General features: G+C 39.7%; 1 protein-coding gene across 4 annotated transcripts; it reads left to right on the top strand.

Moving 5' to 3' along the window:
• The first annotated feature begins 10309 nt into the window (after positions 1–10309).
• rbbp8l (retinoblastoma binding protein 8-like) lies at positions 10310–21453 on the top strand. 4 transcript variants are annotated; one of them, XM_051071024.1, is made up of 14 exons: positions 10310–10464; positions 12397–12489; positions 12675–12717; positions 13607–13702; positions 14210–14322; positions 14563–14638; positions 14840–15021; positions 15131–15174; positions 15665–15738; positions 16307–17033; positions 17138–17234; positions 17327–17385; positions 17495–17648; positions 18754–21453. In XM_051071024.1, the coding sequence occupies exons 2-14, from the start codon at positions 12429–12431 to the stop codon at positions 18813–18815; spliced, it is 1788 nt and encodes a 595-aa protein (XP_050926981.1). In that variant the 5' UTR covers positions 10310–10464; positions 12397–12428; the 3' UTR covers positions 18816–21453. The 4 variants fall into 4 exon arrangements, with proteins under 4 accessions (XP_050926981.1, XP_018534739.1, XP_018534740.1 ...); XM_018679223.2 differs by having other exon boundaries at positions 17324–17385; XM_018679224.2 differs by having other exon boundaries at positions 17135–17234.
• Positions 21454–23086: the final 1633 nt, after the last annotated feature.

Below are 23086 nucleotides of genomic sequence, written 5' to 3'. Positions count from 1 at the left end.
TCTCCTGTCAACCCTTCTCTGAACTCTCTCTCACTTTTCCCTTATATACTTCTCCCCTCCCTTTTGCCTATTGCCCTTCTCTTCCTTTTGTTCCCCCTCTTATCCCTCTCCACCGTCCAGCTATTCCCCATTCCTCTTCTCTGCCATCCTCCACAGGTCCTTCCACTGATTGTTTTTCAGCTCTGCCTCAGCTGTGGCAGCAGCTGTCCCTTATCGGCCCTCAGAGCGGCTAGGAAAACAGCATGATGTGGGATCCTTATAGGACTAGATGGTGTAATTGCCTAATTGCTTTTTTTCTCCCCGTCAAGGAGTTCTGCTTTCTGTCAAGCAGGCAGGAGCCCATAAACACCGGCAGGCTATTCCCAGCATCTCCCTCAATGTCACAGTTTTGTGCAGTTTGATTGGTTTAACTCAGAGCCAGGGCCTATCGCTCATTGGCTCCTCCCAGGATAAATGGCTCTGCTGACAGCCAATGGGGCCACAGCAGGGTAAGAAGGGTTAGCAAGAGAGTAAACAGCATTTTTCTGGAGTCAGGGACATGCAGGGGTTTCTTTGTTGGGAATTCCAAGTAATGTTTCCAGTTTGGGTTCCCAGGAGACCAAGAGGTGTTCATAATTGTAACTCAACAATAGAATAGTTAACCATTAATGGTAACAATAGCGAGATCTGAGCAGTTTGTATGCACAGAACTTGATGGTAAAGTATCTGCGGCTGATGCACTAATGCACAAGAGGGATATTTTTAGTGTATTGGTTAGGGTAAAAATTACTCCTTGAACTTTACAGAAGACAGGGAGACTGGAAGTTGTAGGGTGTTACATGAAGGCTGTGGCCTCGAAACAGGGCATAAATCAGGGCAAAGTCTCTGCTTCTCTCTATCTCCCTCCTCCAGCACACTCACTCCATCCAAGGCCAAGCAATCTGTCTGCTGAGGCACAGAGGGCTGAGTGAGAGAGGAGCTCGCTGTATCAAGAGGAAGAAAAATCTGAGAGAAGCATGCCTAATACTGGCCATCTCAAAACCATCCTTTACCCTCCTCTCTCAGATTGTCTCCATTCCATGGGTCTGGCTGGAAATCCCCATGTGATAGATACAGTCTCTCTCAGACCCTCTCCTCTGTCCATCTCTATTAGCCTGAATGAAGATAGATGTGGACATTGTATATGTTCACATGGCCATCAGTTTCAAACCATTACACTGACAGTAGTGTGCAAGACTAAAAATGGAGTCGTGTAGTGAAGAAGAGGAGAGAATGTAAAACAGAAATAGACTGAGAGAGAAAAACACAGTACCACTATGCTTTTATCAGCAGAGCCACACACTAATCCACAGGAGGAAACCTGGCGTCCTGTCATGGAGGCATACAGGAAACAGGCTGGTACAGACAGGAAGCCAGCAGCAACACAACAACTCAGCTCCTTCTGACCCCCAAAAACCTAGCATATTGTAAACTACTGATACACAACAAACAAATCAACTGAAAGAGAGGTGGGTGTGTCTGTCTGTCTGGCATTCTGCACATATATGTGCAGCACAGAGGCAGCAGGTCTGACAACGCCTGGGCACTTGAGTGTGTTAACACTAAAGAAGTGAAGTAGGATGTGAGAGTGGGACTGGAACACTTAACCAGAGGTAAATATCTCCATTAGGTCAGAGGTCATAGTAAAGAGACTGATATATATGGAGATATAAAGAGTTTACTTTCAAAGAACATCAATTCAGTTCACTAAAAATATGTATTTTGTGCCCTCTGTAAGAAGTTTGGTTTACAGAGGACGTAAAACACACACATTACATAAGGCTACTCAAAGGCCACTGATTTCCTAAAATATTTTCTCCCTTAGTGATTATGATGCAGAATCTGATCTGAGGTGCTAATGACTCTGCTCAGATCCTTTTGGATCCACTTGAGAATTAAGGTCTTTTTGTTTGTTTGTTTCTTGCAATTTACTAACATGTCACTGTATTTCTTCTAACTGTTGTTTTTGTCATGATTGTTATTTATTTTTATTTATTTTTTTTTTTTGGAAGTTGGTCCCATCCCTCCTCAGATGCAGCACTAGCATCCCCAGCAGGACCTCAAACTGTCTCACCAACATCCTAAGATATTTCTAGCCACTAGCTATGGTATCGAAGACTCTGTCTCTGATTGAATATAACTTGGACTCAGAATCAAGTGGACCCCTGAAACCTTCTACTGAGCAGGGATCCAATAAGAACAGACTTACAGACTGCACTTGAACCAAGAACATTGCTTAACATTGCATATGCCTTAGTGTGTGTGTGTGTGTGTGTGTGTGTGTGTGTGTGTGTGCAACAGATGGCGCACGGGGGAGATGAGACATCCTCAAACTCCCAGGTTCTTTCCTGTATTGTTACTGTATACACTGACTCTAATTTGATAGATACATATGAAACAAAAATCACCTTGACACACAAGCACACACACACCTTCATACTGAACAGCATGTCAGGATTTGTACCATAAAACCCTGGAGACAGACTCACCCTATAAAATACACACACTCACACATGTGATTATGATACACAGATACACGTTCACCACACATAAGCTCGGTCGTTCACAGTTTTTTTCACTTTTTTCACTTTATTCTGCCTTTTTATTATTGCACACAGTCCCTCTCACCACAGTCTTTGCAGTCTCTATCCTCTTCTGTCTTGCTGGGGTTTGAAATATTTATCCTACCTCTCTGCTTGTTTGACGTCCCAGGTTTATTCATCGCTCTGGGTGGCCTGGATCGTACTGCCAGCTCCTGATGTTCTCTGGCTCAGCTATAGAGAGGACACCGCATTATTCTCAGCCACACTAATATGTATACCTACATCAGAGCTTTTTACAGTTTAGCAAGCAATACGAGGGGACTGAAACTGCTCATGACATTTGTGTTTTAATTGTGAATCTGCAAAATGTAGAAGACTCCATTCAAACACACACGCGTACACTGTCACAGTGGATACAGAGTAGATGTTTTCAAAGTCCAAAATGTTACACACCATGTACCATGTCTCCTGCACATTTGCAACATATTAGCCAAATGACTTTATGAGGTGATAATATGTCAATATCATCGTGTTTCTGATGGCTGAAATTGGCCAAAAAGATTGTTTGTAATTGTATTGTAAGTTCAGTGTTTCCCTTTAAGCTAAGTCATCCCCTGCATCTCATATTTTTTGGTTGAAAAGAAATCTTTAAAAAGACATCAGTCCAGAAAGGGACAGAAATGAGCAATTGTGAGAAAATCATAGTGAAAGCCTATTTGTTACTGCACCTGTTCACAGTTTTGTTCTATAATAATTGTTCCTTTGCAGCGTTCAAAGGTGAAATATTATACTTTGCACTTGCATGTGTGTGTGTGTGTGTGTGTGTGCGCATGTTTGTCACCTGGGCTACCCTAGAGTGTGTATCTAAACACGGGCATGGGTCCAGCAGACATACTGTAGTAGCCACACAGCACTAATGCTCCACCCTCTTGTCAAAGCCCTTGCTTTAGACTCCCACACCCATGCCAGGTCTGAGTCCATTGACCGAGGTTTAGTGACACGTGCAGAAAAAAAAAAAAAAAAAAAAAAACACTCAGACACAAGCGTCGGGTATGTATGGGCACACACAGGGTGGGAAGTATGAGGGTGGTGGTGGAGACATTTCAGTTCTGTAAGAATTTCCATGTGAACACACACAACCTTATCAGGAGATCAGCAAGAGGACTGGCTGACTGGTTGGCAGAGTTACTCTTCGCACCCTTATTTGATGAGGTCATTCACTACAGCCAGAGATGGAGCTGGCTCATATTGGTGCTGGGTTGGTTGGTCATTTATATTCAGTGATCATGTATTTAGCTGATTCGTAGGTTCTGGTGTTAACTGTATTTATGCACTAAAATGCAAAATGCACAGTTGTCAGTGTAAGTACATTGACAATCTATAGTATATAATATACAAAGCATCTTAAAAGCCACTGTGTAATCATATAAGTTATTTGATTGATGCTCCTACAGAAACCACCTGCATTACCTCTAAGCTGTGTGTCTAATAGCAGTAGTGCATATCTTTTTTGTAGTATGTATGGTTCACACACACCCTGTGCACCACACTTGCCCACCACTACATCTGTATTCAGAGTCAAAGATTTCCAGAGTGCACCTGTCAAAGCCCCTGGGCCTTCTCAAGCAGGACAGATTTATGCCGTCAGCCATTTGAAGCTATTACAATGCCTCCCTCACAGAAATGCAAACAGTTCATCAGATTCATAGACGACCATCAATTTCCAAAGTGTCTTGTCTAGCGCTGTTCAGCCATGCTCTCCTCCCCCTAGTGCCTGACATGGAGAGAGCTGCATAAACATTTATGCAGCAGTATTTTTTAAAGGCCCTCTGCAGTGCCTTGTAAATCTGCCTGCTGCTTTGATGTCTTATCTGCTGGGTGTGTGTGTGTGTGTGTGTGTGTGTTTGTGTCTAACTATTGTTTAGGTATGCATGGACATGGTTTCATGTACATTTCTTGCTAATCATCAGTTTAATCACTTTAGAATTTTTTAGAATTACATTTCAATTTCTAGTAGAAATACTACTGGCTATTAAGAACTTTACAGTTGAAGTTGAATTTTGACCTAAATAATATAACCTTGGTCCAACAATTAAAAGCATTTTTTTTATAAAGCACATGTAACCTTCTCTGTCTAGTAAAAATCATGTACAGTATCTACAGTGTGATGATATTTGGAATTTTCAAATAAATTGAAGTAATTTCTTACTTTTACATTAAGAGTTGAGAAAATAATTTTACTTTACAAACTAAATAAACCATTTTTACCAACATTTAAACCAACATTTAACTCTTGGTCAGAGGACCTTCGTTTTATATTCTGCCTATATCTCTCCCAACCTTTCCTGGCTCTCTCTACACTATGGAAAAATCAAAAATTGTAAAAATCTAAAACACGGGGCTGTTTTTCTGCTCATGAAAAGTTGACATTTTGGATATATATGTTTTTCACAGAGCAGCAACAAAACGGCACGTTACATAGTTACAGGCCTTCAGGCTTTATTGTGTTTTAATCCTCAATGATTTTTTTAAGTGTTATGACTGCAGTGTAGTGTTATATGTGTTTTTTGGTTCATTAAACACATTCAATCAATCAATCAAAATCACTGAGTAAGACACTGAGCCAGAATGGGCATTCTGAACAGTCTTCAGACCCATACGCAGCAGGGTGCGATGAACTGTGTGGTGTGACACATTCCTCCCCCAACCATCATTTAAATTTTCTGTGACTTGTGGCACAGGGGCCCCTCTGTTGTTGCCTTCGCCCATCAATGATGCATGAGTTTGTGGTTTGTAGCTACTCACCACTGCTGACTGGGAGCACCTCACAAACTTTTCTGTATCTCAGTCATCTGGCCATAACAATTTAGCCCTTGTCAAAGTAACTCAGGTCTTCACACCTGCTCATTTCAACGGCATGCATAATGTTGACTATGAGAACCAACTGTTTACTTACCATCTAATTTATTCCAGAACTTGGCGAACACTGTTGTTACAAGATAATTAACATTATGTGCTTCATCTTTGAGTGGTCATTAATCCATATTGTTTATTAATCTATAATGTTTATGGATTATTTTAACTGTGATTTACACTGTGGACTACGGAGTAAGAACAAGCCAGCACTGGTGCTAAGGCCCAGAGTCAATACATTAACTTAACTGACATACTTTCCCTCTGCAGTGTTTGATCTGAAAACCACAGATAATTCAAGAAGTCCTTTTCCTCTTGGATGGGAAATTCATCCATTAATTCAGTAAACTGAAGTACTGAAACTAAATACTATATCCAAACGTTTTCTCAATATTCCCAGAGAGACAGTGACAATGTCTTTCCGATTAGTGCCCCTTAGGCCTATTGCCTCCTCAACAGATTTGTTAAATGCTGTTTATGTAACAGAGGGAGAGAGAGTCTAGTGATTTACAAGCCTGTGAGTGTTTTAGTGATGGCTGGTGCAGGTCAAGGTAATGATCATAAATAAGAGGTGCAGGAGAGAAGGAGGAGGGTTGGGGGAGAGGGAACAAGTGAGAAAGGGTGGATGAACATCATAACAAGTCTAAGGATGGGTTCAAATTCCTACAGCTTGTGGGTGTTGTAAGTTACAGCACCTTGTGTTGACACAAAAAGAGAGTTGTGAAAGTGTTTGATGGGCTTGATGGCAACTAAGAATCTGTTAAAACTACATTGGAAACATCTGCAAAACATCATATAGCACCATTTCTTTTTCTCTTTAGCAACATACATTATTACTGAATTTGTGGCATCATTAGAAGTCAGTAGCAGCAGGTGTTCCTGCATTCAAATTCAGCTAAGTTATAATGTAAGTGTTAATAAGTGACGGTTCTCTAAAGTAAAACAAGTTTCACCACACAAACTAGTTCCTGTGAAACTAGTTTTCACCAAATATTTACATCCAGGTCTAACTGTTGCACCGTAACTGAACTAGCTAACTGACAGAGCTGATGCTAGCTTGTGAACATGATTGAAGAGGTAATGGGTGATGTAAAATTCAATTTTACAAAAACACAATATACTTCTAATTACAAAACATTTAGCCAACAACGCTGTGGCCAAGTAATGTACGACATGTTAGCATAATCACATATTTCCTACTCCCTCTAAAATGTGTAAATAGAACTTAATCTGACACAAGGCTTTCATCATGTCCTCAAGTTCTACATGAACAATTAATTGATTTTTTTGGCCATTTGGTAGCAGGAGAAATAAGCTGTGAACACAACACTGACCTTTCACATTGATGTAGTTAGCAAACAACTGTAGACACAGAGCAACATTGTCATTCATTTAAAGTCATGTTTCTGGCCACCTGGTGAATGTAAGTCTAATGATAATAATTTTATCTGCATAGAACATATGTAAATGAGAAATGTAAATTGAATTGCATTAAATCACAGTATAGGTGATACAGAGAGCAGGATGGGCCAGAACAATATTATCTCCCTCCCTACTTCTCTTTGTTTTTTTTTCTTTTCTCTATCTGTATCTCTGTCACTTATTACAAATAAGAAAAACTAACTTTGCTGTATATGCCTTAAGAAAAATGATGAAAGAAGCATAATTTTTTTCAGTAAATTGTTTCTAAATATAAGTATTTATATATCATAAGTGAATTTCACAATTCAGAGAAGCATAAATAGACTTGATGATAGATAGATAACAGAGCACAGAATACACAAAAAGTGTGAGATGAATTGTACTATGAATTGTCTTCGGCAATGGCAACTGAGTCAGAACATGACGCAATGCTTGCTGCGCACGTTGCCACAGATGAGAGCCGAGAGAGAGAAGCAACACAGTAACGTGACAGGCCATAAAATGAAAGCAAAGACCTGAAAAATACTATTAAGTTCTATAGAGCTGAGGGCAGTGACTGAATGATGCCTTTCACATACAAGAGATCATGTGACTAATTTTTAATACGGAAGCATTCATTCATTATTTTTTTTCATTCAAATTATTTATTATTACATAGTTGAATGCTTTTGATTTGACAGCTCTATAGCAAAAACAAATCACATTGCTAAATATTGTTTTAATGGTGCAACACTTGTAAATCAGTGACACTAGCAGTTCCTAAGAACTTAAGATGGACTTACAGATAGCTGGTGCAGTTCAGTCCTGCTAATGGCACTGTAATGTTCCCTCTCTGCCCAGAATTTCTTGCTTTTGTTTTTATAGAGCAAAAATCAAGTTACATTGGATACATTTAACTGAATGTATCAACCCAGACAGGCAAACTCACTCTCACACCCACATTCATACACTCACAGATTTGGCTAAGGTTTGTGTTGTTTTACCCGAAAGCCCTTGAGACAGACTCACCCTGTAAAATACACACATATTCTGATAGGATTGTGTTGTTGTAGCTTTCTGTTTGTTCATGTTACTCATGTTCCTCTTGGACTGGCTGTGTTGAACAGAGGACCAGCTAAACTGAGCTGCACTGCACTTCTCCCGTATCAGTTTATGACTGCACAACCTAAAACTGGATGGAAAACAAATATTACACTTATCATTTACTGGGAAGCTGAACTGTGCACAAGCTGTGACACAATCAACTGCTATGTGTCCATAAAACTCTGAGAGGAGTAAGTTTGTGAATTGTCTTAAATGTTGGACATATAATTTTTATTTTCAGACTTTGAATATGTTCAGCTTGACCACTGTGAGCCAAGCTAGTGAGTGTGGGGTCTCTGCAAAAGAAGAAAACTGGACAGCAATGAATTGCAGGCTTGAACTGGGTCATCTTGCACACACTCCACTCACAGTCATCTGCTCAACTTCCCAAACCATCTACACTGCTTCACCCCTCAAAACGTGATGTCTCTTCCGTGGAGAGTCATCCATTATGACCATTTTGGTGGCATATGGGAAAGTTCATCAGAGACTGAAAAGCCTCAAAAAATATTGTGCCCTCATTAGACCTGTGTTGAGCCTCTGTCTCCTACAAGGTTCAGCTGGGCCCTCTTGTGGATGAAAATAAACATTACACCATTATGTGAGGGCATTCAGTTCAAACCACTTATCAATGGAGGAAAGGATCAGAATGCTGCTGCTAGAATTTTGAGTAAAACTACAAAATTTAGCCATATTAGACTAATCTTACCCTGCTTCATTGGCTCCCTATCCACATTTCATCAGACTTTAAGGTGCCACTAATGACTGCAAAAATTCTATATAAGCAGGCCCCTTCAGACCTCCTTCAACTTCATACTACATCTTGTGCTCTCTGCTCTCAGAATACAAGATTCCTGTCTGTCCTCATTAGTCAAAAAGACATCAGCAGGCTGCAGGGCCTTCTCCAGTCATCTCGTCTTTCATCTGTTCATCTAAACTCTCAATTATTTGATTTCTCTGGGTCGTCTTGCTTGTTGCCATTATCCTTCTGGCAGGTCTCAGGTTTGTCATAGACAGGCTCAAACAATGGGTGACTATATTCACTTAGCAACTCTGTTTTTCATGTCTTTATGGCAGTTCTCTCTTTGTAGTTGTTTTGCGTGACTATGTGGTCATTTGGCACTTCTTTGTGGGCAGTTTGCCTTTCTTTGTTGTAATTTTGTAATTTTGCATATTTTTATGTTCATCTTTCATTTGTCATTAGTCATTTTGTACATCTTTGTGGTCAGTTTGTGTCTCTGTAATGGTTTTACATCTAGTTTTAATTGCTTTGCATCTTTATGATTGTTTTGTGTCTCTTTGTGATTTGAATGCAGAAGCACACAAATACATATTCATGCTATGAATGCAATTCCACAGTGTGTAGCTGGTACTTTATATGTCGACAATATATGTCAGAGTGCATAGCGTCATTAGATCATTCTTTTCATACTGATGAAACATTCCTGCCACCTGCCAACATCCACACTCATACTGCACTTGATTCACTTTACAATTGGATTAGATTATCAGTATAAGTGTCACTTTGATTCAGCGAACATTAACGATAGAAATGTATAATCATATGTTCCTTCTGCTAATCCTCCCGTACTGTAGGTTTAGATATTTATGGCACCTGTGACAGCAGGGAGTGGCAGTCTGTAGGAGGAGACAGAAGATGACGATGAAGATGCTGCCTCAGCCCAGTCTGGCTGGTCATGAGGAATCTGTTCAGGAATCAGGAAATTGTGTGTTTCACATCATCATACCTAGTTTTCATGTAACGCTTGTACCATTGTTATTGTCTGTTGTTTGCTGTTGAATTTTGTTGAAAGCATCGCAGTCATCGGGTCCACCACACCCTGTCACTGCATTATGGCTCATTTCACATATATAGCCACCTACATATATGTACTGTATGCACTAAGACAACATTCAAGATATGACTTCTTTATTGCAAATTAGAACAATGGGCACCATAGCTTTTATCAATCAATATCTTGGGTAGGGTGAAGGGAGGAGGTTTTCATAGCACTATTTATATTGTAATGCTCTGAGGGTTATGAATACCAGCATTTTAAGTTTATTTATGAATATCATTTAATCAGAGGAAAATGTAACTTGGGATTCAAATGTACCATTACAAACTTCTGCATTTGACATTTCCTTTTTCCAATCCGTTTTGTCCCTCTATCCCCACAGGGCTTTATGGGGCTGGTTTAGCCGGTTATGTGGGATTTCAGAAGAACAGGAATATCAAGGGAGAACTTGCCCAGGCCTCAGTGTTTGTGTTCCTCAAGGGGACAACCGCTCCGACCGGTTTTCTGGGGTGGAGAGATGAGAGAGGGGAGGGTGTGGGGCGTTCTCCCTCACCTTATTCTCCTCTTTCTCTTCATTATCGCACTTTCTTTCCCTCTGTCTCTGTATCACTCAGTCCATCTCTGAAGTCTGAACGACAAAAACAGCGCCCAGCAGGGAACATCTGGAAAGCCTTTGTCTGTATGAGGTGAGTTACCATTGATTAAGATGTGAGTTGTTGCCTGAGGGCTGGAATAGATTGGCTGACAAGTGGGTAGAAGTGCAGGTATGTACGGCTGGGAGTGAGGGCAAGGACTGAACTGGCAAACAGGAAATGATCATGGCCTTATCAGACCTGGTCATTTAAGAGCATATGAATATTTACGTGTGTTGTGTGTAATCGGTTTGCGTGGGAAGTTCAGGGTCACCAAACAAAGTATGGTGACCCTGAACCACATTGTTATGAAATGTATTAAAACCTACATTTAAAGCACATATACAGCAAGTCTATATAAATGAATATGAAGCTGCTTGTCAACAATGACCTACATGGAAGCCTTTAATAAAGCAAACACAACACACAAAAGCTCAATTTACAAATGACTTTTCAAGATTCTCAGGGTTTAATTTGATGACATTAGAGATGAGAGATGTATTTACAAGCTTGTGTGTGCATAGGGTGGAGCACGAGCATACCAGACAGACTTTAATATCAAAACGTCTTAATAATCGTCTTTATTCCTTATTTATCATTGTTTTCACAAAAGCCATATTCTCTCTTAATATACAGTTTCCAGTGGTTGTCATAGTTAAATGAGTGACAAGATAGTTTACTCAGCATCACTCCTCACTGATGGTAATTCCAGTCACATTATTAGTCAGACAAGTTGAAAATGTTTGTTTTGAAAGCAAAGCAGCTACTGACAGTAGTTTCCAATGGCATTTTTAGACTATGAATACTCCAATTGTTTGAAATAGCATCAGGTGATATTGTGTGACAGCAATTTATTGAGGCCTGAATACCAAAACTTACTCTCACACAAGTCAAGTCTGGTTTCAATTAAACAACAAACCTCCTAATGGATGGGAGGTGTTTGAGAAGGAACCAGTGAGATACAGAATGCTGTCAGTTTGTTATCTACACAGCCTGTATCTCTCTATAAGTGCTTGACATCCAGGACTACATATTTGCAAATAATGTGGAAATGCTTCTGTCAATAGTGGGAGATGTGTGACATAGTAGTGATAGAGATTAAGGACGAGTATATTGGAAATACAGTGTACGTACACAGAAATAATAAATAAAGTTTGTGTGTGTGTGTGTGTGTGTGTGTGTGTGTGTGTGTGTGTGTGTGTGTGTGTGTGTGTGTGTGTGTGTGTGTGAATAATGATCAAGAGATAGCAGAGCAGGCACATAAAAGCAGACAGGTCTTTTCTTGCTCTGCTGAGGTGATCTGAACAGCCACTTGCCTGACATATCCTGACATGTTGAGAGTCTCTAATCCACACTGATCAAACTACCAAACAGTATTCAATGCATGTATTTGTGTGTTTATGTGTGTGTGAGAGACAGGGCAGAGGTGACACACATTAAACAGGTCAGTTTGCAGGGAAACAGTCACTTGTCTCCACTGAGACTTTAAATTAACAAAAGATCTTATTATGTTACTTTGTACTAACACTGATACCATGTAATGCACTTATATGTGTACACATACACAAAGTGTAAAAGCTGTGTTTCATGTACTTGAAACACAAACTGCAGACTTAAGTCCCACACCTGGCAGGACCAGTTTAGCTAGTTTTAATCATCCTCGATATAACAACGAAATTTGCTCCCACATTTGAGTAACAGGGATGGCTTATGAAAGTGCAACGCCAGTGAAGTGTGCTGTGCTGCGCTGTATGTCCTCAGATGCACAACAGGCCTCAGGCTATAACGCCTGTGCACTCTAACTGATTTACTATGCTTTATTATTTTTGTAAAAGTACTGGATTTAGGGTGTGTAATGTCAAGTGCAGTCAAGTCCTCTACATCTAGAAGGCAAATTCAGTTCAAAATAATTCAGCGTAATTTGATTCTATCCATTATAATATGGAAACATTTCATATCTTTCTGTATCTCTTTCTTCCTCTACAGCCAGACTCAAGGCAAAGGTGATCTCTGCAGCAATGGAGTGCTTCAATGATGTGCTCCTTAAATTGCGGGAGATCCATGAGCGAGAAGTTGAGGGTAAGTGGGAATGATTAAAACAGTGGCCAATGGCAACAAAAATGAGAGAAGAAAGGCCATGTTATATATGTAATATTCTAAGTGCCTGACCTTATTTTGTGGAGTGCCTTGAGATAATGTATGCTATGATTTGGTGATTATAAATACAGTTTAGTCAAATTAAAGGTTTAATTTTTTATTTCTAGGTTGGCAGGTGAAAGTCCAAGAGCTGTCCAACAAGAAAGGCTGGTAAGCTGATTTTTCATCTCCTGGAGATCTCCAGACGATCATGTTTAGACAACACTGACAAGACATTCAAGTTTTGTGATGCAGCTGAAGTCTTTGTGGACTCAGCAGGCAGTCATGCTGCTCCTGCACCTGGCCCTGTTGTTCATGTTATATTTAACCTGTGAGGAAGCTCATGTTGTAACAAGTTATTCAGTCTGATTCTGAGTCACCAAATTTTTGTTTTGTTTCTCAGTAGAACAAGTGAGAACTAGTGAATTTTAGATTCTTGACACAACTAAAGGTCAATTCAAGAAAGCATTTGAGTTCAAATGCTCCAGACACAAGTGAAATCAATTCATCACCATAAGAATGCTGCTCCACCTAATTTGGCCCAGTACCTGATTAACCGGAGAAGAATCTACACTCCCCACTCACCAGCCTTTATTAGGTACACCTTGCTAATACTGGGTTGGACCCCCTTTTGCCTTCAGAACTACCTTAATTCTTTGTGGCATAGATTCAACAAAGTATTAGAAACATTCCTCAGAGATTTTGGTCCATATTGACAAGATAGCATCATGCAGTTGCTGTAGATTTGTCGGCTGCACATCCATTATATGAATCTCCCTATTCCACCCACACCATCTGAATTTAAAAATCGAGACTCATCAGACCAGGCAATGTTTTTCCAGTCTTCTATTGTCCAATTTTGGTGTGCCTGTGCAAATGGTAGTCTCATTTCCCTGTTCTTAGCTGACAGAAATGGTGCTGTGGTGCTGCTGTAGCCCATCTGCTTCAAGGTTTGACATGTTATGCATTTAGAGACCTCCTCCTAGAGCCAGAAAACTCACACTGTTGGTGCATTCATGTGCTTATGACAAAGTGTGTGTGTGTGTGTGTTTACAAATAGTGATACTAAGCGAATGGAGGAACTGTTCACCAGAAACCAGCAGATGAAAGAGCAGCACAGATTACTCACTGAGAACATCAAGACACTGGAAAACAGGTATTAATGTTATGTTCTGCTATTAATTTGCATTACAATATGTGTATATGTGTGATGTGTATACTGTACAGAGAGTCAAGGCCTCAACATGACATGTTATTTGGCATTGCTAAATAATCATGTGTCCTAAGAGAAGTAAAGGTAACATCTGACCACACTGTGGCCACAAGTGACAATTATAGAATGACAGTAAATGCTAATACATAGTTTAACAACAGTCAGAACAGGAAAAGCTCATCAAGTCAGCAAACACTGTAATATCAGTATTAAACTTAGACAACCTTAGCCACCATACCAGACCAGGTAAGACTGTAGCAGTAAAACCTTCTCTTCCAAAACGTATTCTGACACAATCTTGCTTTAATGGATTGTTAAGTGTGTGTTTACCTCCACAGACTGATGCATTTAGTACCACAACATTAAAATTATGAGTATTACAGAGTTTTTAATTAAGTCTAGTTATTAGCTGTGTTTGTGATATTGTTTGGCTTTCTGTTGTGTGTGTAGGCTGAGAGCGGGGCTGTGTGACAGATGTACAGTAACTCAGGAGGTAGCGAAGAGAAGACAGCAGGAATATGAAGCCTCACAGATACAGAGCCTGCAGCACCTCTCTCTAATGGGTATTATGTTTCTGTCTTTCTAATCAGTGACCCAACCAGCCATCCTTTTGTCATCCGTCACATGTCTCTTATGTAATATTTCTCATCAGTTTTATATCCCTGACCTTATCCCTTCTTTGCCTTCTGGCATTTTGTGTTTGCTTCCTACATCTTCCCTTCAACTTCCCATCCATTATTTCCACCTTTTAAAAACAACTTTGTGGTTAGTTCTCTGATTGTGCCTTGTGGTCTGTGTTGTAGCGGGAGAGATGAACAACCTGAAAAAGGAAAACAAGAGACTTAGAGATGAAATCAGGAATTTAAGAGCAGCGATGGAGTGAGTATAAGGTGTTTAGTTATACAGTTTTAGGATGACTCAAATTCAGTTTTCTATCTAGAGGAAGCTTCAAACTATTTTCTCATATTTTATGATAATTTTTGTTATTATTCATCACATTTCTCATAGTACTAGTCAATGCAGCAAATGTGTGACCACTGTGTGTATGTGTGTGTGTGTGTGTGTGTGTGTGTGTGGCAGAGGTCACAGTGACCACTCCTCAAACAGCAGCTCCATCATAGAGGTCAAACCAAACAGCTCCCCTGACCTTTCACCCCCTTCTGGACCTGTGGCCCTTGTCAATATGGCAACCAGCAGGGCCAGCAACCAACCATTAGATGGCAATGTTGGAGTGAAAACTGAGACAGACCAAAGACCTGAGGGTGAGGATGAAGAAGAGTTGGGAAGAGAAAAGCCTTATGCTTCTCTGTTTGTTGATTTTCATGCTTGCATGGTTAATTTACATCATGTTTTCTCTATCTGATCAAACAGAAACTGAGCACAGACAGCTGAGAGGGACAACCAGAGGCCACTTTGTAAGTTTTCAAATCAGCTCACTCTCATGTGTGTAAACATTAAAATAATCTAACATTTGAGGAAACATGCGTTGATTCTTGCAGAGTTAGATAAGAAGATCAACTCCACTCTAGTATGTGTCAGTTGATTATAGAGGTGTGGCTAGTAGACAGTTAGCTTAGCTTAGCATAAAGAGCAAAAACAGGGGAAACAGCTAGCCTGGTTCTGTCCACAGTTGTGAAAAAAAAAAAAATTGCTTACCAGCACCTCTAAAGCTAACTTATTAACACGTTATATCAAACAAAGTTCCCCCAGAGCCAGACTAGCTGTTTACCTTGTCTCAATTCTCTATGCTAAGCTAAGCTAACAGTCTCCTGGCTGTATATTTGGGGTACATCGCTCTCAGAAAGGAAGTGATTTTCCCCCAAAATGTGAAACTTTTACTTGAATTTATGGACAGCCATAAGTATGGTCATTTATTTTGCTTTCTGTCATTCTACATTCTCTCAGGAGTCATACAAGCCTCCTTCATTGTCAGCTCCCTGGAAGACAGACCATAGTATAACCCGTGTTGGAGAGAGAAGGTGAGACCGATGGACATAGGAGGAAATAGCTAAATGGGCTGTTGGGCCACTATATAAGAGCAAGTCAATGATAATTACATGGACCAGATCAGTGACTTGGCCCCCAGCACTCAGCTTCTATTGTTCATATTTGAGACCACAAACCAAGTCATGAATCTTGGTGTTGTCATGGGCTTAATGTAAATTACAACATCAGCCTACTGTCACTTTAAGAGTATATCCAGAATTAAAGGACTTATGACCCAGGAAAACATGGGTTTATCTTGATCTCACAGGTCTCTTCAAAAAGTTGGACAGACAGCTGTGGGTGATTCAGAGCGCGGCTGCTACAGTCCTCACTAAGAACAACAGATACTTCCACTGGTTTTCTAACCACTGATGGTTTTGAGCCAGAATAGATTTCTACTAAACCAAACATGGAGATGTATCATTCACTTTCTATATGCCATAGAACAAACTCACAGAGGAGGTCTACTCCAACTCTTAGTTACTTCCCAACACTGTGGCCTAATAACCTGTGTGGACATTTTAACCTCTCCCTTTCTGACCTTTGTTTCTCCTAACATAGAGCTCAGAGTATTGAAGGACTAGATCAGCGATTGTCCATCCCTCCTCAAGCTCTCCTTCTTAAGCACTCTTCTTCCTCAGCTGGTGAAGTCAACACCAGTAGGCACGTGCTCCACACTCCTGTCCCCTGCCGTCCTCAACCAATCAAGAACAGCACACTCCCCTGGCCCTTATCTGAATCCTCTGACTGGGTTACTGTGGCTGCTGCAGGCACAAACCAGGTGATACAGCCCTCGTCCAAACCAAATATGCCACGCTTTCCCAACCTGATCCCAACAAACCAACATGCCAGCCCTAGAAGGCAGGTTTCTGGGTCTCCATGGAACAAACACAGCACTCCTCAGCCCCCAGTAAAAGAGCCAACTGTAGTGTTCAGGCTAAGGACTCTGTCAGAGCACATAGAGAGTCAAATTAAGCCAAAGGAGAAAAAGGAAATTCAACCAACTAAGGTTGAGATGGTCTCTGGAGAAGGGTTTAAAGAGATGAATGAGGGGCCCCTGGACCTATCGGATAGAGGAAAGTCCAAATCCAGCCAAAAGCCAAGAGATGATTCACCCATAGTCTTGCAAAGTGAAGAGACAGTACGGAAGAGCCCTGACAAGGATGTGAAAACAAATTTATCTGCACAAGTACCAGTGTCATCACCTTCACCTGTTGTACTACCCTCATCCTCATCTACACCACCAGTCAAACAAGAGGAAGAGCCTACCAGTGATCATAACCACAAGGTAATTATATATCTCCTGGCAATACAATTGAAAGACAAAGACATGGGGTCTGGGCAAGGGTAAAGATGGGACAACAGTACAGTATGATGGTCTCATCACAGCAGGTAATCAAAGATCAGGAGCAGAAGGAGGAAGTGAATGGAAAGGCAGACCAAAGCAACGAGAAGAAGGTGCCTGTCCTCACTATATCATTACGCCCAGGTAAAGAGTTTAGATTCTTATGTATCTGTGCATCCATATATTTACTGTGCAGGTGAATAATACTTACTCCTGTCATGTTTCTGTAATAGTAGTAGTGCTGGAGACTCTGAATTCTGCTCTGCAACAAGAAGCCTTATCATCAAATGGCAAGGTAAGGTTATTCAAGCCAGCAAAGCAGATACAGTGGAGCCTGTGTTAGAATATATAAGGTATAGCTGTTTCTAATCTACTTTATTTATTTCTATTCTGCCCCACCACAGTCATCATCACCTGCAGTCGAGCCAGGAAGCAGCTCAGACGAGCAGGACAACAAGGACGAGGAGGAGAGTGTGTCAGGCCAAGAAAGTAAGCAGGGCTGCAAGAGGAAGAGGGCATCTGTGGAGACAGAAACTGACCGAGACTCAGACACAGACAGTAGGCATCAGTTCACCTTTTTTGTATCTGTGTGTCTCTCTTTCCATCTCTCTGTCTTTCTCTCTTACCCTCAAATCAAATCACATTTCTAAAGCTTTATGGATTACAGTTTTTTTCCTCAAGTGATCCACATTCATTAAACTTCCAAGTTCTGTGCACACACACATATTTAAGGGATAGTTTAACATTTTGGGAAATGTGTATTTTACTTTAAATACCTCTCTAAAATTTGAAAAAAAAAAAAAAATGAGGCCACAGTTAACTTAGTTTTCCATAAAGACTGGGAGCAGGGAGGAACTGCTAGCCAAAGGTAATAAAATCTATTGACCAGCACTATTTAACACATTCTATCTTTTTTGGTTTAAAATATACAAAAATCAAAGAGTAAAAGAAATGGCTTTATAGGGGTTATGTGCTGGACTATTTCTCCATGAAGTCACTGCACCTGACAAAGAAATAGTCCTGCACCCACAATTCACAATTGTGTTCATTGGTAGACTTTTCAGGTGCTAATAGGTATAGTTTTGTTACCTTTGGGCAGAGACAGGCCAGCTGTTTCCCCCATATCAGTCTTTATGCTAAGCTAATCGTCTCATGGATGCAACTTATGCTGCACTTATGTCATATTGGAGTTATTTATTAATCAGTTTTCATTGTATAGCATTCATGTCAACATCCAAGTAATGATTATTACTAAGAAACCCCAATTTTTCATCCTTCTTTCTAACCTCTACCATCATGTGAACACAGCATTTATATTTAATGCACAGACATGAGAGTGGTATCAATCCTCTTATGTAACTCTGGTCAAGAAAGCAAAGAAGTGCATTTCTCAAAATGTCAAACACTTTTTTTAGATGTCCGAAATTGTCAATGCACTAATAAGATATTGAGAGGTATAACTGTTCGATTTCAGCTCTTTTAAATGTAGTCTCAAGTACATCTAAAAGGATAATTCGAATGGACCAGAAATTACTTCTACTCAAATGGTCTCAAATAATGTCCCTCTAACTACCTCCTTCTGTTCAGTCTGTATTTATACATGTACAAAAGCAACCATTAAAACAACCTCACTTTTTCTGGGCATTACCTTTCTTTGTTACAGATGTCCAGCATGGAGGGAAAATCAAGATCACAGTCAGAACAGAGGAGAAGAGCCCCTCCTAAAGCTAATGATATCACATTGTCCTGGTGATCTCTCTCAGACCTGCATTAACTGACTGGTTTGGCCACTTGGGGGCAGCGCATCAAGCTGAATAAGGGAAGTGATAAATGAGGCAGACATATCATCACCTTATAAAGTTGATAGGGCTAACAAATTAGCAAACAATGGAAAATGTATACATCCTGAGGACATGGAGCATCCTTAGCATTAAATTGGAGCGTCATCTCTGGCCACCTACTGTAAATCCAATATTGACACTACTTTCAGATCTTGGTGTCCACTGCTGCAGGAAATATCCATCTTTAGCTGTAAAATGCTCCACTGTGTTCACCAGTTTGTTACTAACTTTGACTGTCTGCTCTTGGAGTGGTGAACCAAAAGTGTAAAGTTGCAAGCCATAAAATTGAATGATTGGCTCTTTAAATCTTCATAGAGCTCAGGGGAAATGCAGAGTTGGTCATAATTCTCTATCAGTTCATCATTAGGAGCAACTCATTTCACACACACATACTCATCTGACCCATTGTTAATATAAAAATTTTTATTATAGCAGCTTTAAAAAAAGAAATGATTACCATAGCTTTAAACTTTCCTCTTGGCATTTCTAAACATCAGGGTTTTTCCCTGTCTTTGGCCTAGTATGCTGCATAACAGGCTCCAGCTTCTTCTCATCAGTCTGAACAAGAGTAAGTGAATGTAAAAGATGAAAGGCAGGAAAACTGATGACATCAATAAACAAATTCAAACATGGTGGAGACTTTGATGAGTATTTATAGGTCGGAAGTGACTTGTTTTCTATTAGCTTCTCATTACTTAATTTATCTGCCACTGAAAAGAAGAGCACAAGGCTCTCTATCTGTCACCAAGTAAAAGTAAATTTACTACTTCATTAACAATATAGCAGTTTTAATAGCAAATAGACACAATGCAGAAGTCAGTAGAGACCCTTAAGGATGGCCCTGTTTGTTGATAGAAATCCAATAACATCTCAAAATACATTTATAAATTGAAATGCCTCACACCTTTAAAAGACAAGGAAATCAAGATAAGAGAATGCTGCTATTGTAGTTGCTAAAACTTCCTCCATGTATTGTTTGAAGTTTGTATATGTCAGCAGTCTGCTAAGAAAAATCTGCATACACTATCAGGGACATTCCAGTATTAGACAGTGTTTTATGTCATGTAAACATATTCTATTGGTTATTGAGTTCGCCAGTACAGTGGTGACACAAATACAAATTCCATTTCCGCATGGACTCATCAAATCCAAAATAACAATAATTTAATGAAACTCTTCCCATCTGAATAAAACATTGCCAAATGCCATCACTCAACCAAAACCTGAACCATAACTAAGGCTTAATGCAGAATGTTAAAGTGCACAAACATTAGTATTCTGTTTACAGCTTCCAGCTGTCTAGTGAAGAACTTAGACACAGTCAGGCTGAGAGAGTCACACATTTTGCAACACATACCAGCCCATTTTCACAACTTAAGATTAAACAGCCACTCGGAATGCGGCCCGCTGAAGACGGGGGTAATAGCTGAAAGTTTTAGGTAAGTCATAGATAGTCAGATTAGTTACTCTCACTTACTGGACTGATCCAGGCCAGTAACTAACATTTGACCTTTGATCTTACATTTCTGATTAAGAGTCACTGAAATGTTAAAAATAACTATGCCACCTAATGAGGAATTGACAGAATTTTCTATTTTTCCTTAAAACCAAACAAAGTAAACCAATCAGTGTTTGAGTGTCATCTGGTAATGCCAAAAACTATAGTCTTCCTGTCCAATACTCACCACACACTAGTCTAGTATTTATAGTTATTTCACTTTCCTGGCATTGCTGTCACTGCCTGGCTATTTTTGCCACAGAGTCCCCCTCCTCTTACCCTGTCTTTTTTTTTCTCAGCAAAAAAGAGGAGAAAAACATGTTCCTCTTCCTCTTTTTCATTTTCAGAATGCACATATTTTGCAAGTACTAACTTTCCACTCACAGCTGTGACGGCTTGTGTTAAGCTGGGTGGATGGAGGAGATAAAAGAGAGTGACACAGTCGCTTAAATAACCTATACTTTTGTGGTACAACATGGTAATAAAATATTTCTAAACTGAGATGTCCTAATCAATACAGAATCAGCCAGTTTTACTTAAAATTTAAAAATTTTCTTTCTCAAAAGTGTGCCCATTTTACTATTCCGTGTGTGACTGCCCCAACACATGCAATCCAAATGCAGTTATATTGATTTCTACTGTTTCTGTCATGTCTCGCTAATGCCATTAGAGTCCATTAAGTACAGTACTTGGTCAATGGTCAGTGGACAAAATAGACTTCCCCTGCCATTCAAATCTCTCTGTTAATTAAAATGTGATTGATTGTGATACTGTAAGTGTACTGCTTTTACAGTGTATCAAGCTAAATGCTGTGTTGTTGAGAGATCTTCACAGATATTTTCTAGAATTAAATAGACTTAGACTTAGACAGACTTTATTGATCCCTTTGGGATGACTCCCTCAGGGAAATTAATTTTTTTGTTTGTTTGTTTGTTTGTTTGTTTGTTTTTTTTAGACAAGATATAATGCACAGTGTTGTATGAATGTGCTACTTCTGATTCTGAATTAAATTTCTGTTCTTGAATGTTGCTTCTGTGGCTCCTACTGAGTCTGCTCTTATATTTCATACCATAACAAATTTACGACGCGCCTCTGACAAGTGTTCTGGAAAACAGAAGTAACATAATGGCTGACATTTTGTTCAGGACATTATGCAAAACAGCTTTGGTGTGATGATCGAGGATGTAGAAACAACTGAAAACCATCAAAATTTTGTCATTTGTAATGAGATACAACTTTACTGTTACAGGAAAACAGCTCCACAGTGAGGATCCTGTAAAATGATTCACAGGTTAAATTTATACTAGGCAAGATTTTTAGGTAAACCTACAGTCGTATGGCGGAGTATAAACAATGTTTACAACACAGCAGAGCATTTGATCAACTCTGTTGAAGACACTAGATTTGTTGGGGTTGTACTAAATGAATTTGGCTGTACGGTTGTTTCTCCACCCACAGGAAATGACAGATGGAAATTTAATCTATTTCAGTGTGAGCCAACGTTTTTCTTCCTTTTTCTCCTTTACATTAGTCCTCATTTTAATGTGAACTGAGACTGTCTTTACCTGTGCAGACTACAAGTAACTATGCATCAACTGCATTTTGCAAAGTGCAAATGTTAAATACTGAAAGTTTATTATTTGTACAAATAATAATTCTGGCATTTAGGAACATCGCAACAGTTGAGGCAAGTATCTCAAAAGTAAGTTAAGACAGGTAAGTCACAAGTCAAGTCTAAGTGACCAATTTATAGACACAAATGCCGTACACACTTAGTCTTAGTTTATGTTTGAGCTTGCTGTTAAAGTCAAGTCAAGTTGCGAGACTTTTTTTTTTTTTTTACTTTGTCATAATTGGAGTCTAACAAACCTACTAACATACCTGCTACCACCAACAGTACTATCCAAAACAAAACAAAACAAACAAACAAAAAAAAATGTCTGAAATGAGAAATCTTAGATAAATGTTAATTTTACAGAAAAAATTATCTCTGACCATTTTTTACTCATTTTACTCTGGGGAATTCAAATATCAAACTGTGTGACAGGCAACAATGAGCAGGTGTTATAGCCAGAGAAAAGGGGGCTCACAAATGTTTGATCAGTTTCCTCTCGGGTCTCACTGTTACTCTTTTTTGCATAGAGCATCACAGAGGGAGTGGTCAGAGAAAGTGAAAGGTAAAATACACCAGTCAATAGATTTGTATACTGTATAATAATCAATCTGTGGATCTCCAACCTAGGTAATGAGGAATTCATTCCCCATTGAAGTTTGAATATGGAGAGCCACAAACTGAGGCCTGTATGTCATAGTAAAGGCTCAGTGTGCCTGCAGTCACACCAGGCAACCTCAGGTCATCTGCAGCTGTCAACAGCTGCTAAACACAAATTCTTCTTCTTTATCCCCCATGCTATGACTTTTTTTTTATTATTATCCCTCACCAATTTTTAAAAACTCTTACATTCAGGCTCTCTGTGTTTTGTTCTGCACACCCCCCCCCCCCCCCCCCCAAAAAAAAAAAAAACTATCCCCATCAGCATAGCCTGTGTTTCAGAGAGAACTTGGTTTCTAATCCAGGCTGTTGATTAAGGATTATAGCTGCAGAGCCGGGAGCTTTCTCTGACGTGATAGAGCTGAGCTGCTGTTATGGCCCCTGG

This window comes from Lates calcarifer, linkage group LG6 (genome assembly GCF_001640805.2).
Source record: "Lates calcarifer isolate ASB-BC8 linkage group LG6, TLL_Latcal_v3, whole genome shotgun sequence".
Taxonomy (NCBI): Eukaryota; Metazoa; Chordata; class Actinopteri; family Centropomidae; genus Lates; species Lates calcarifer.
The sequence above is the reverse complement of the archived record's forward strand: the minus strand, read 5'-3'. Positions and strand labels throughout refer to the sequence as shown.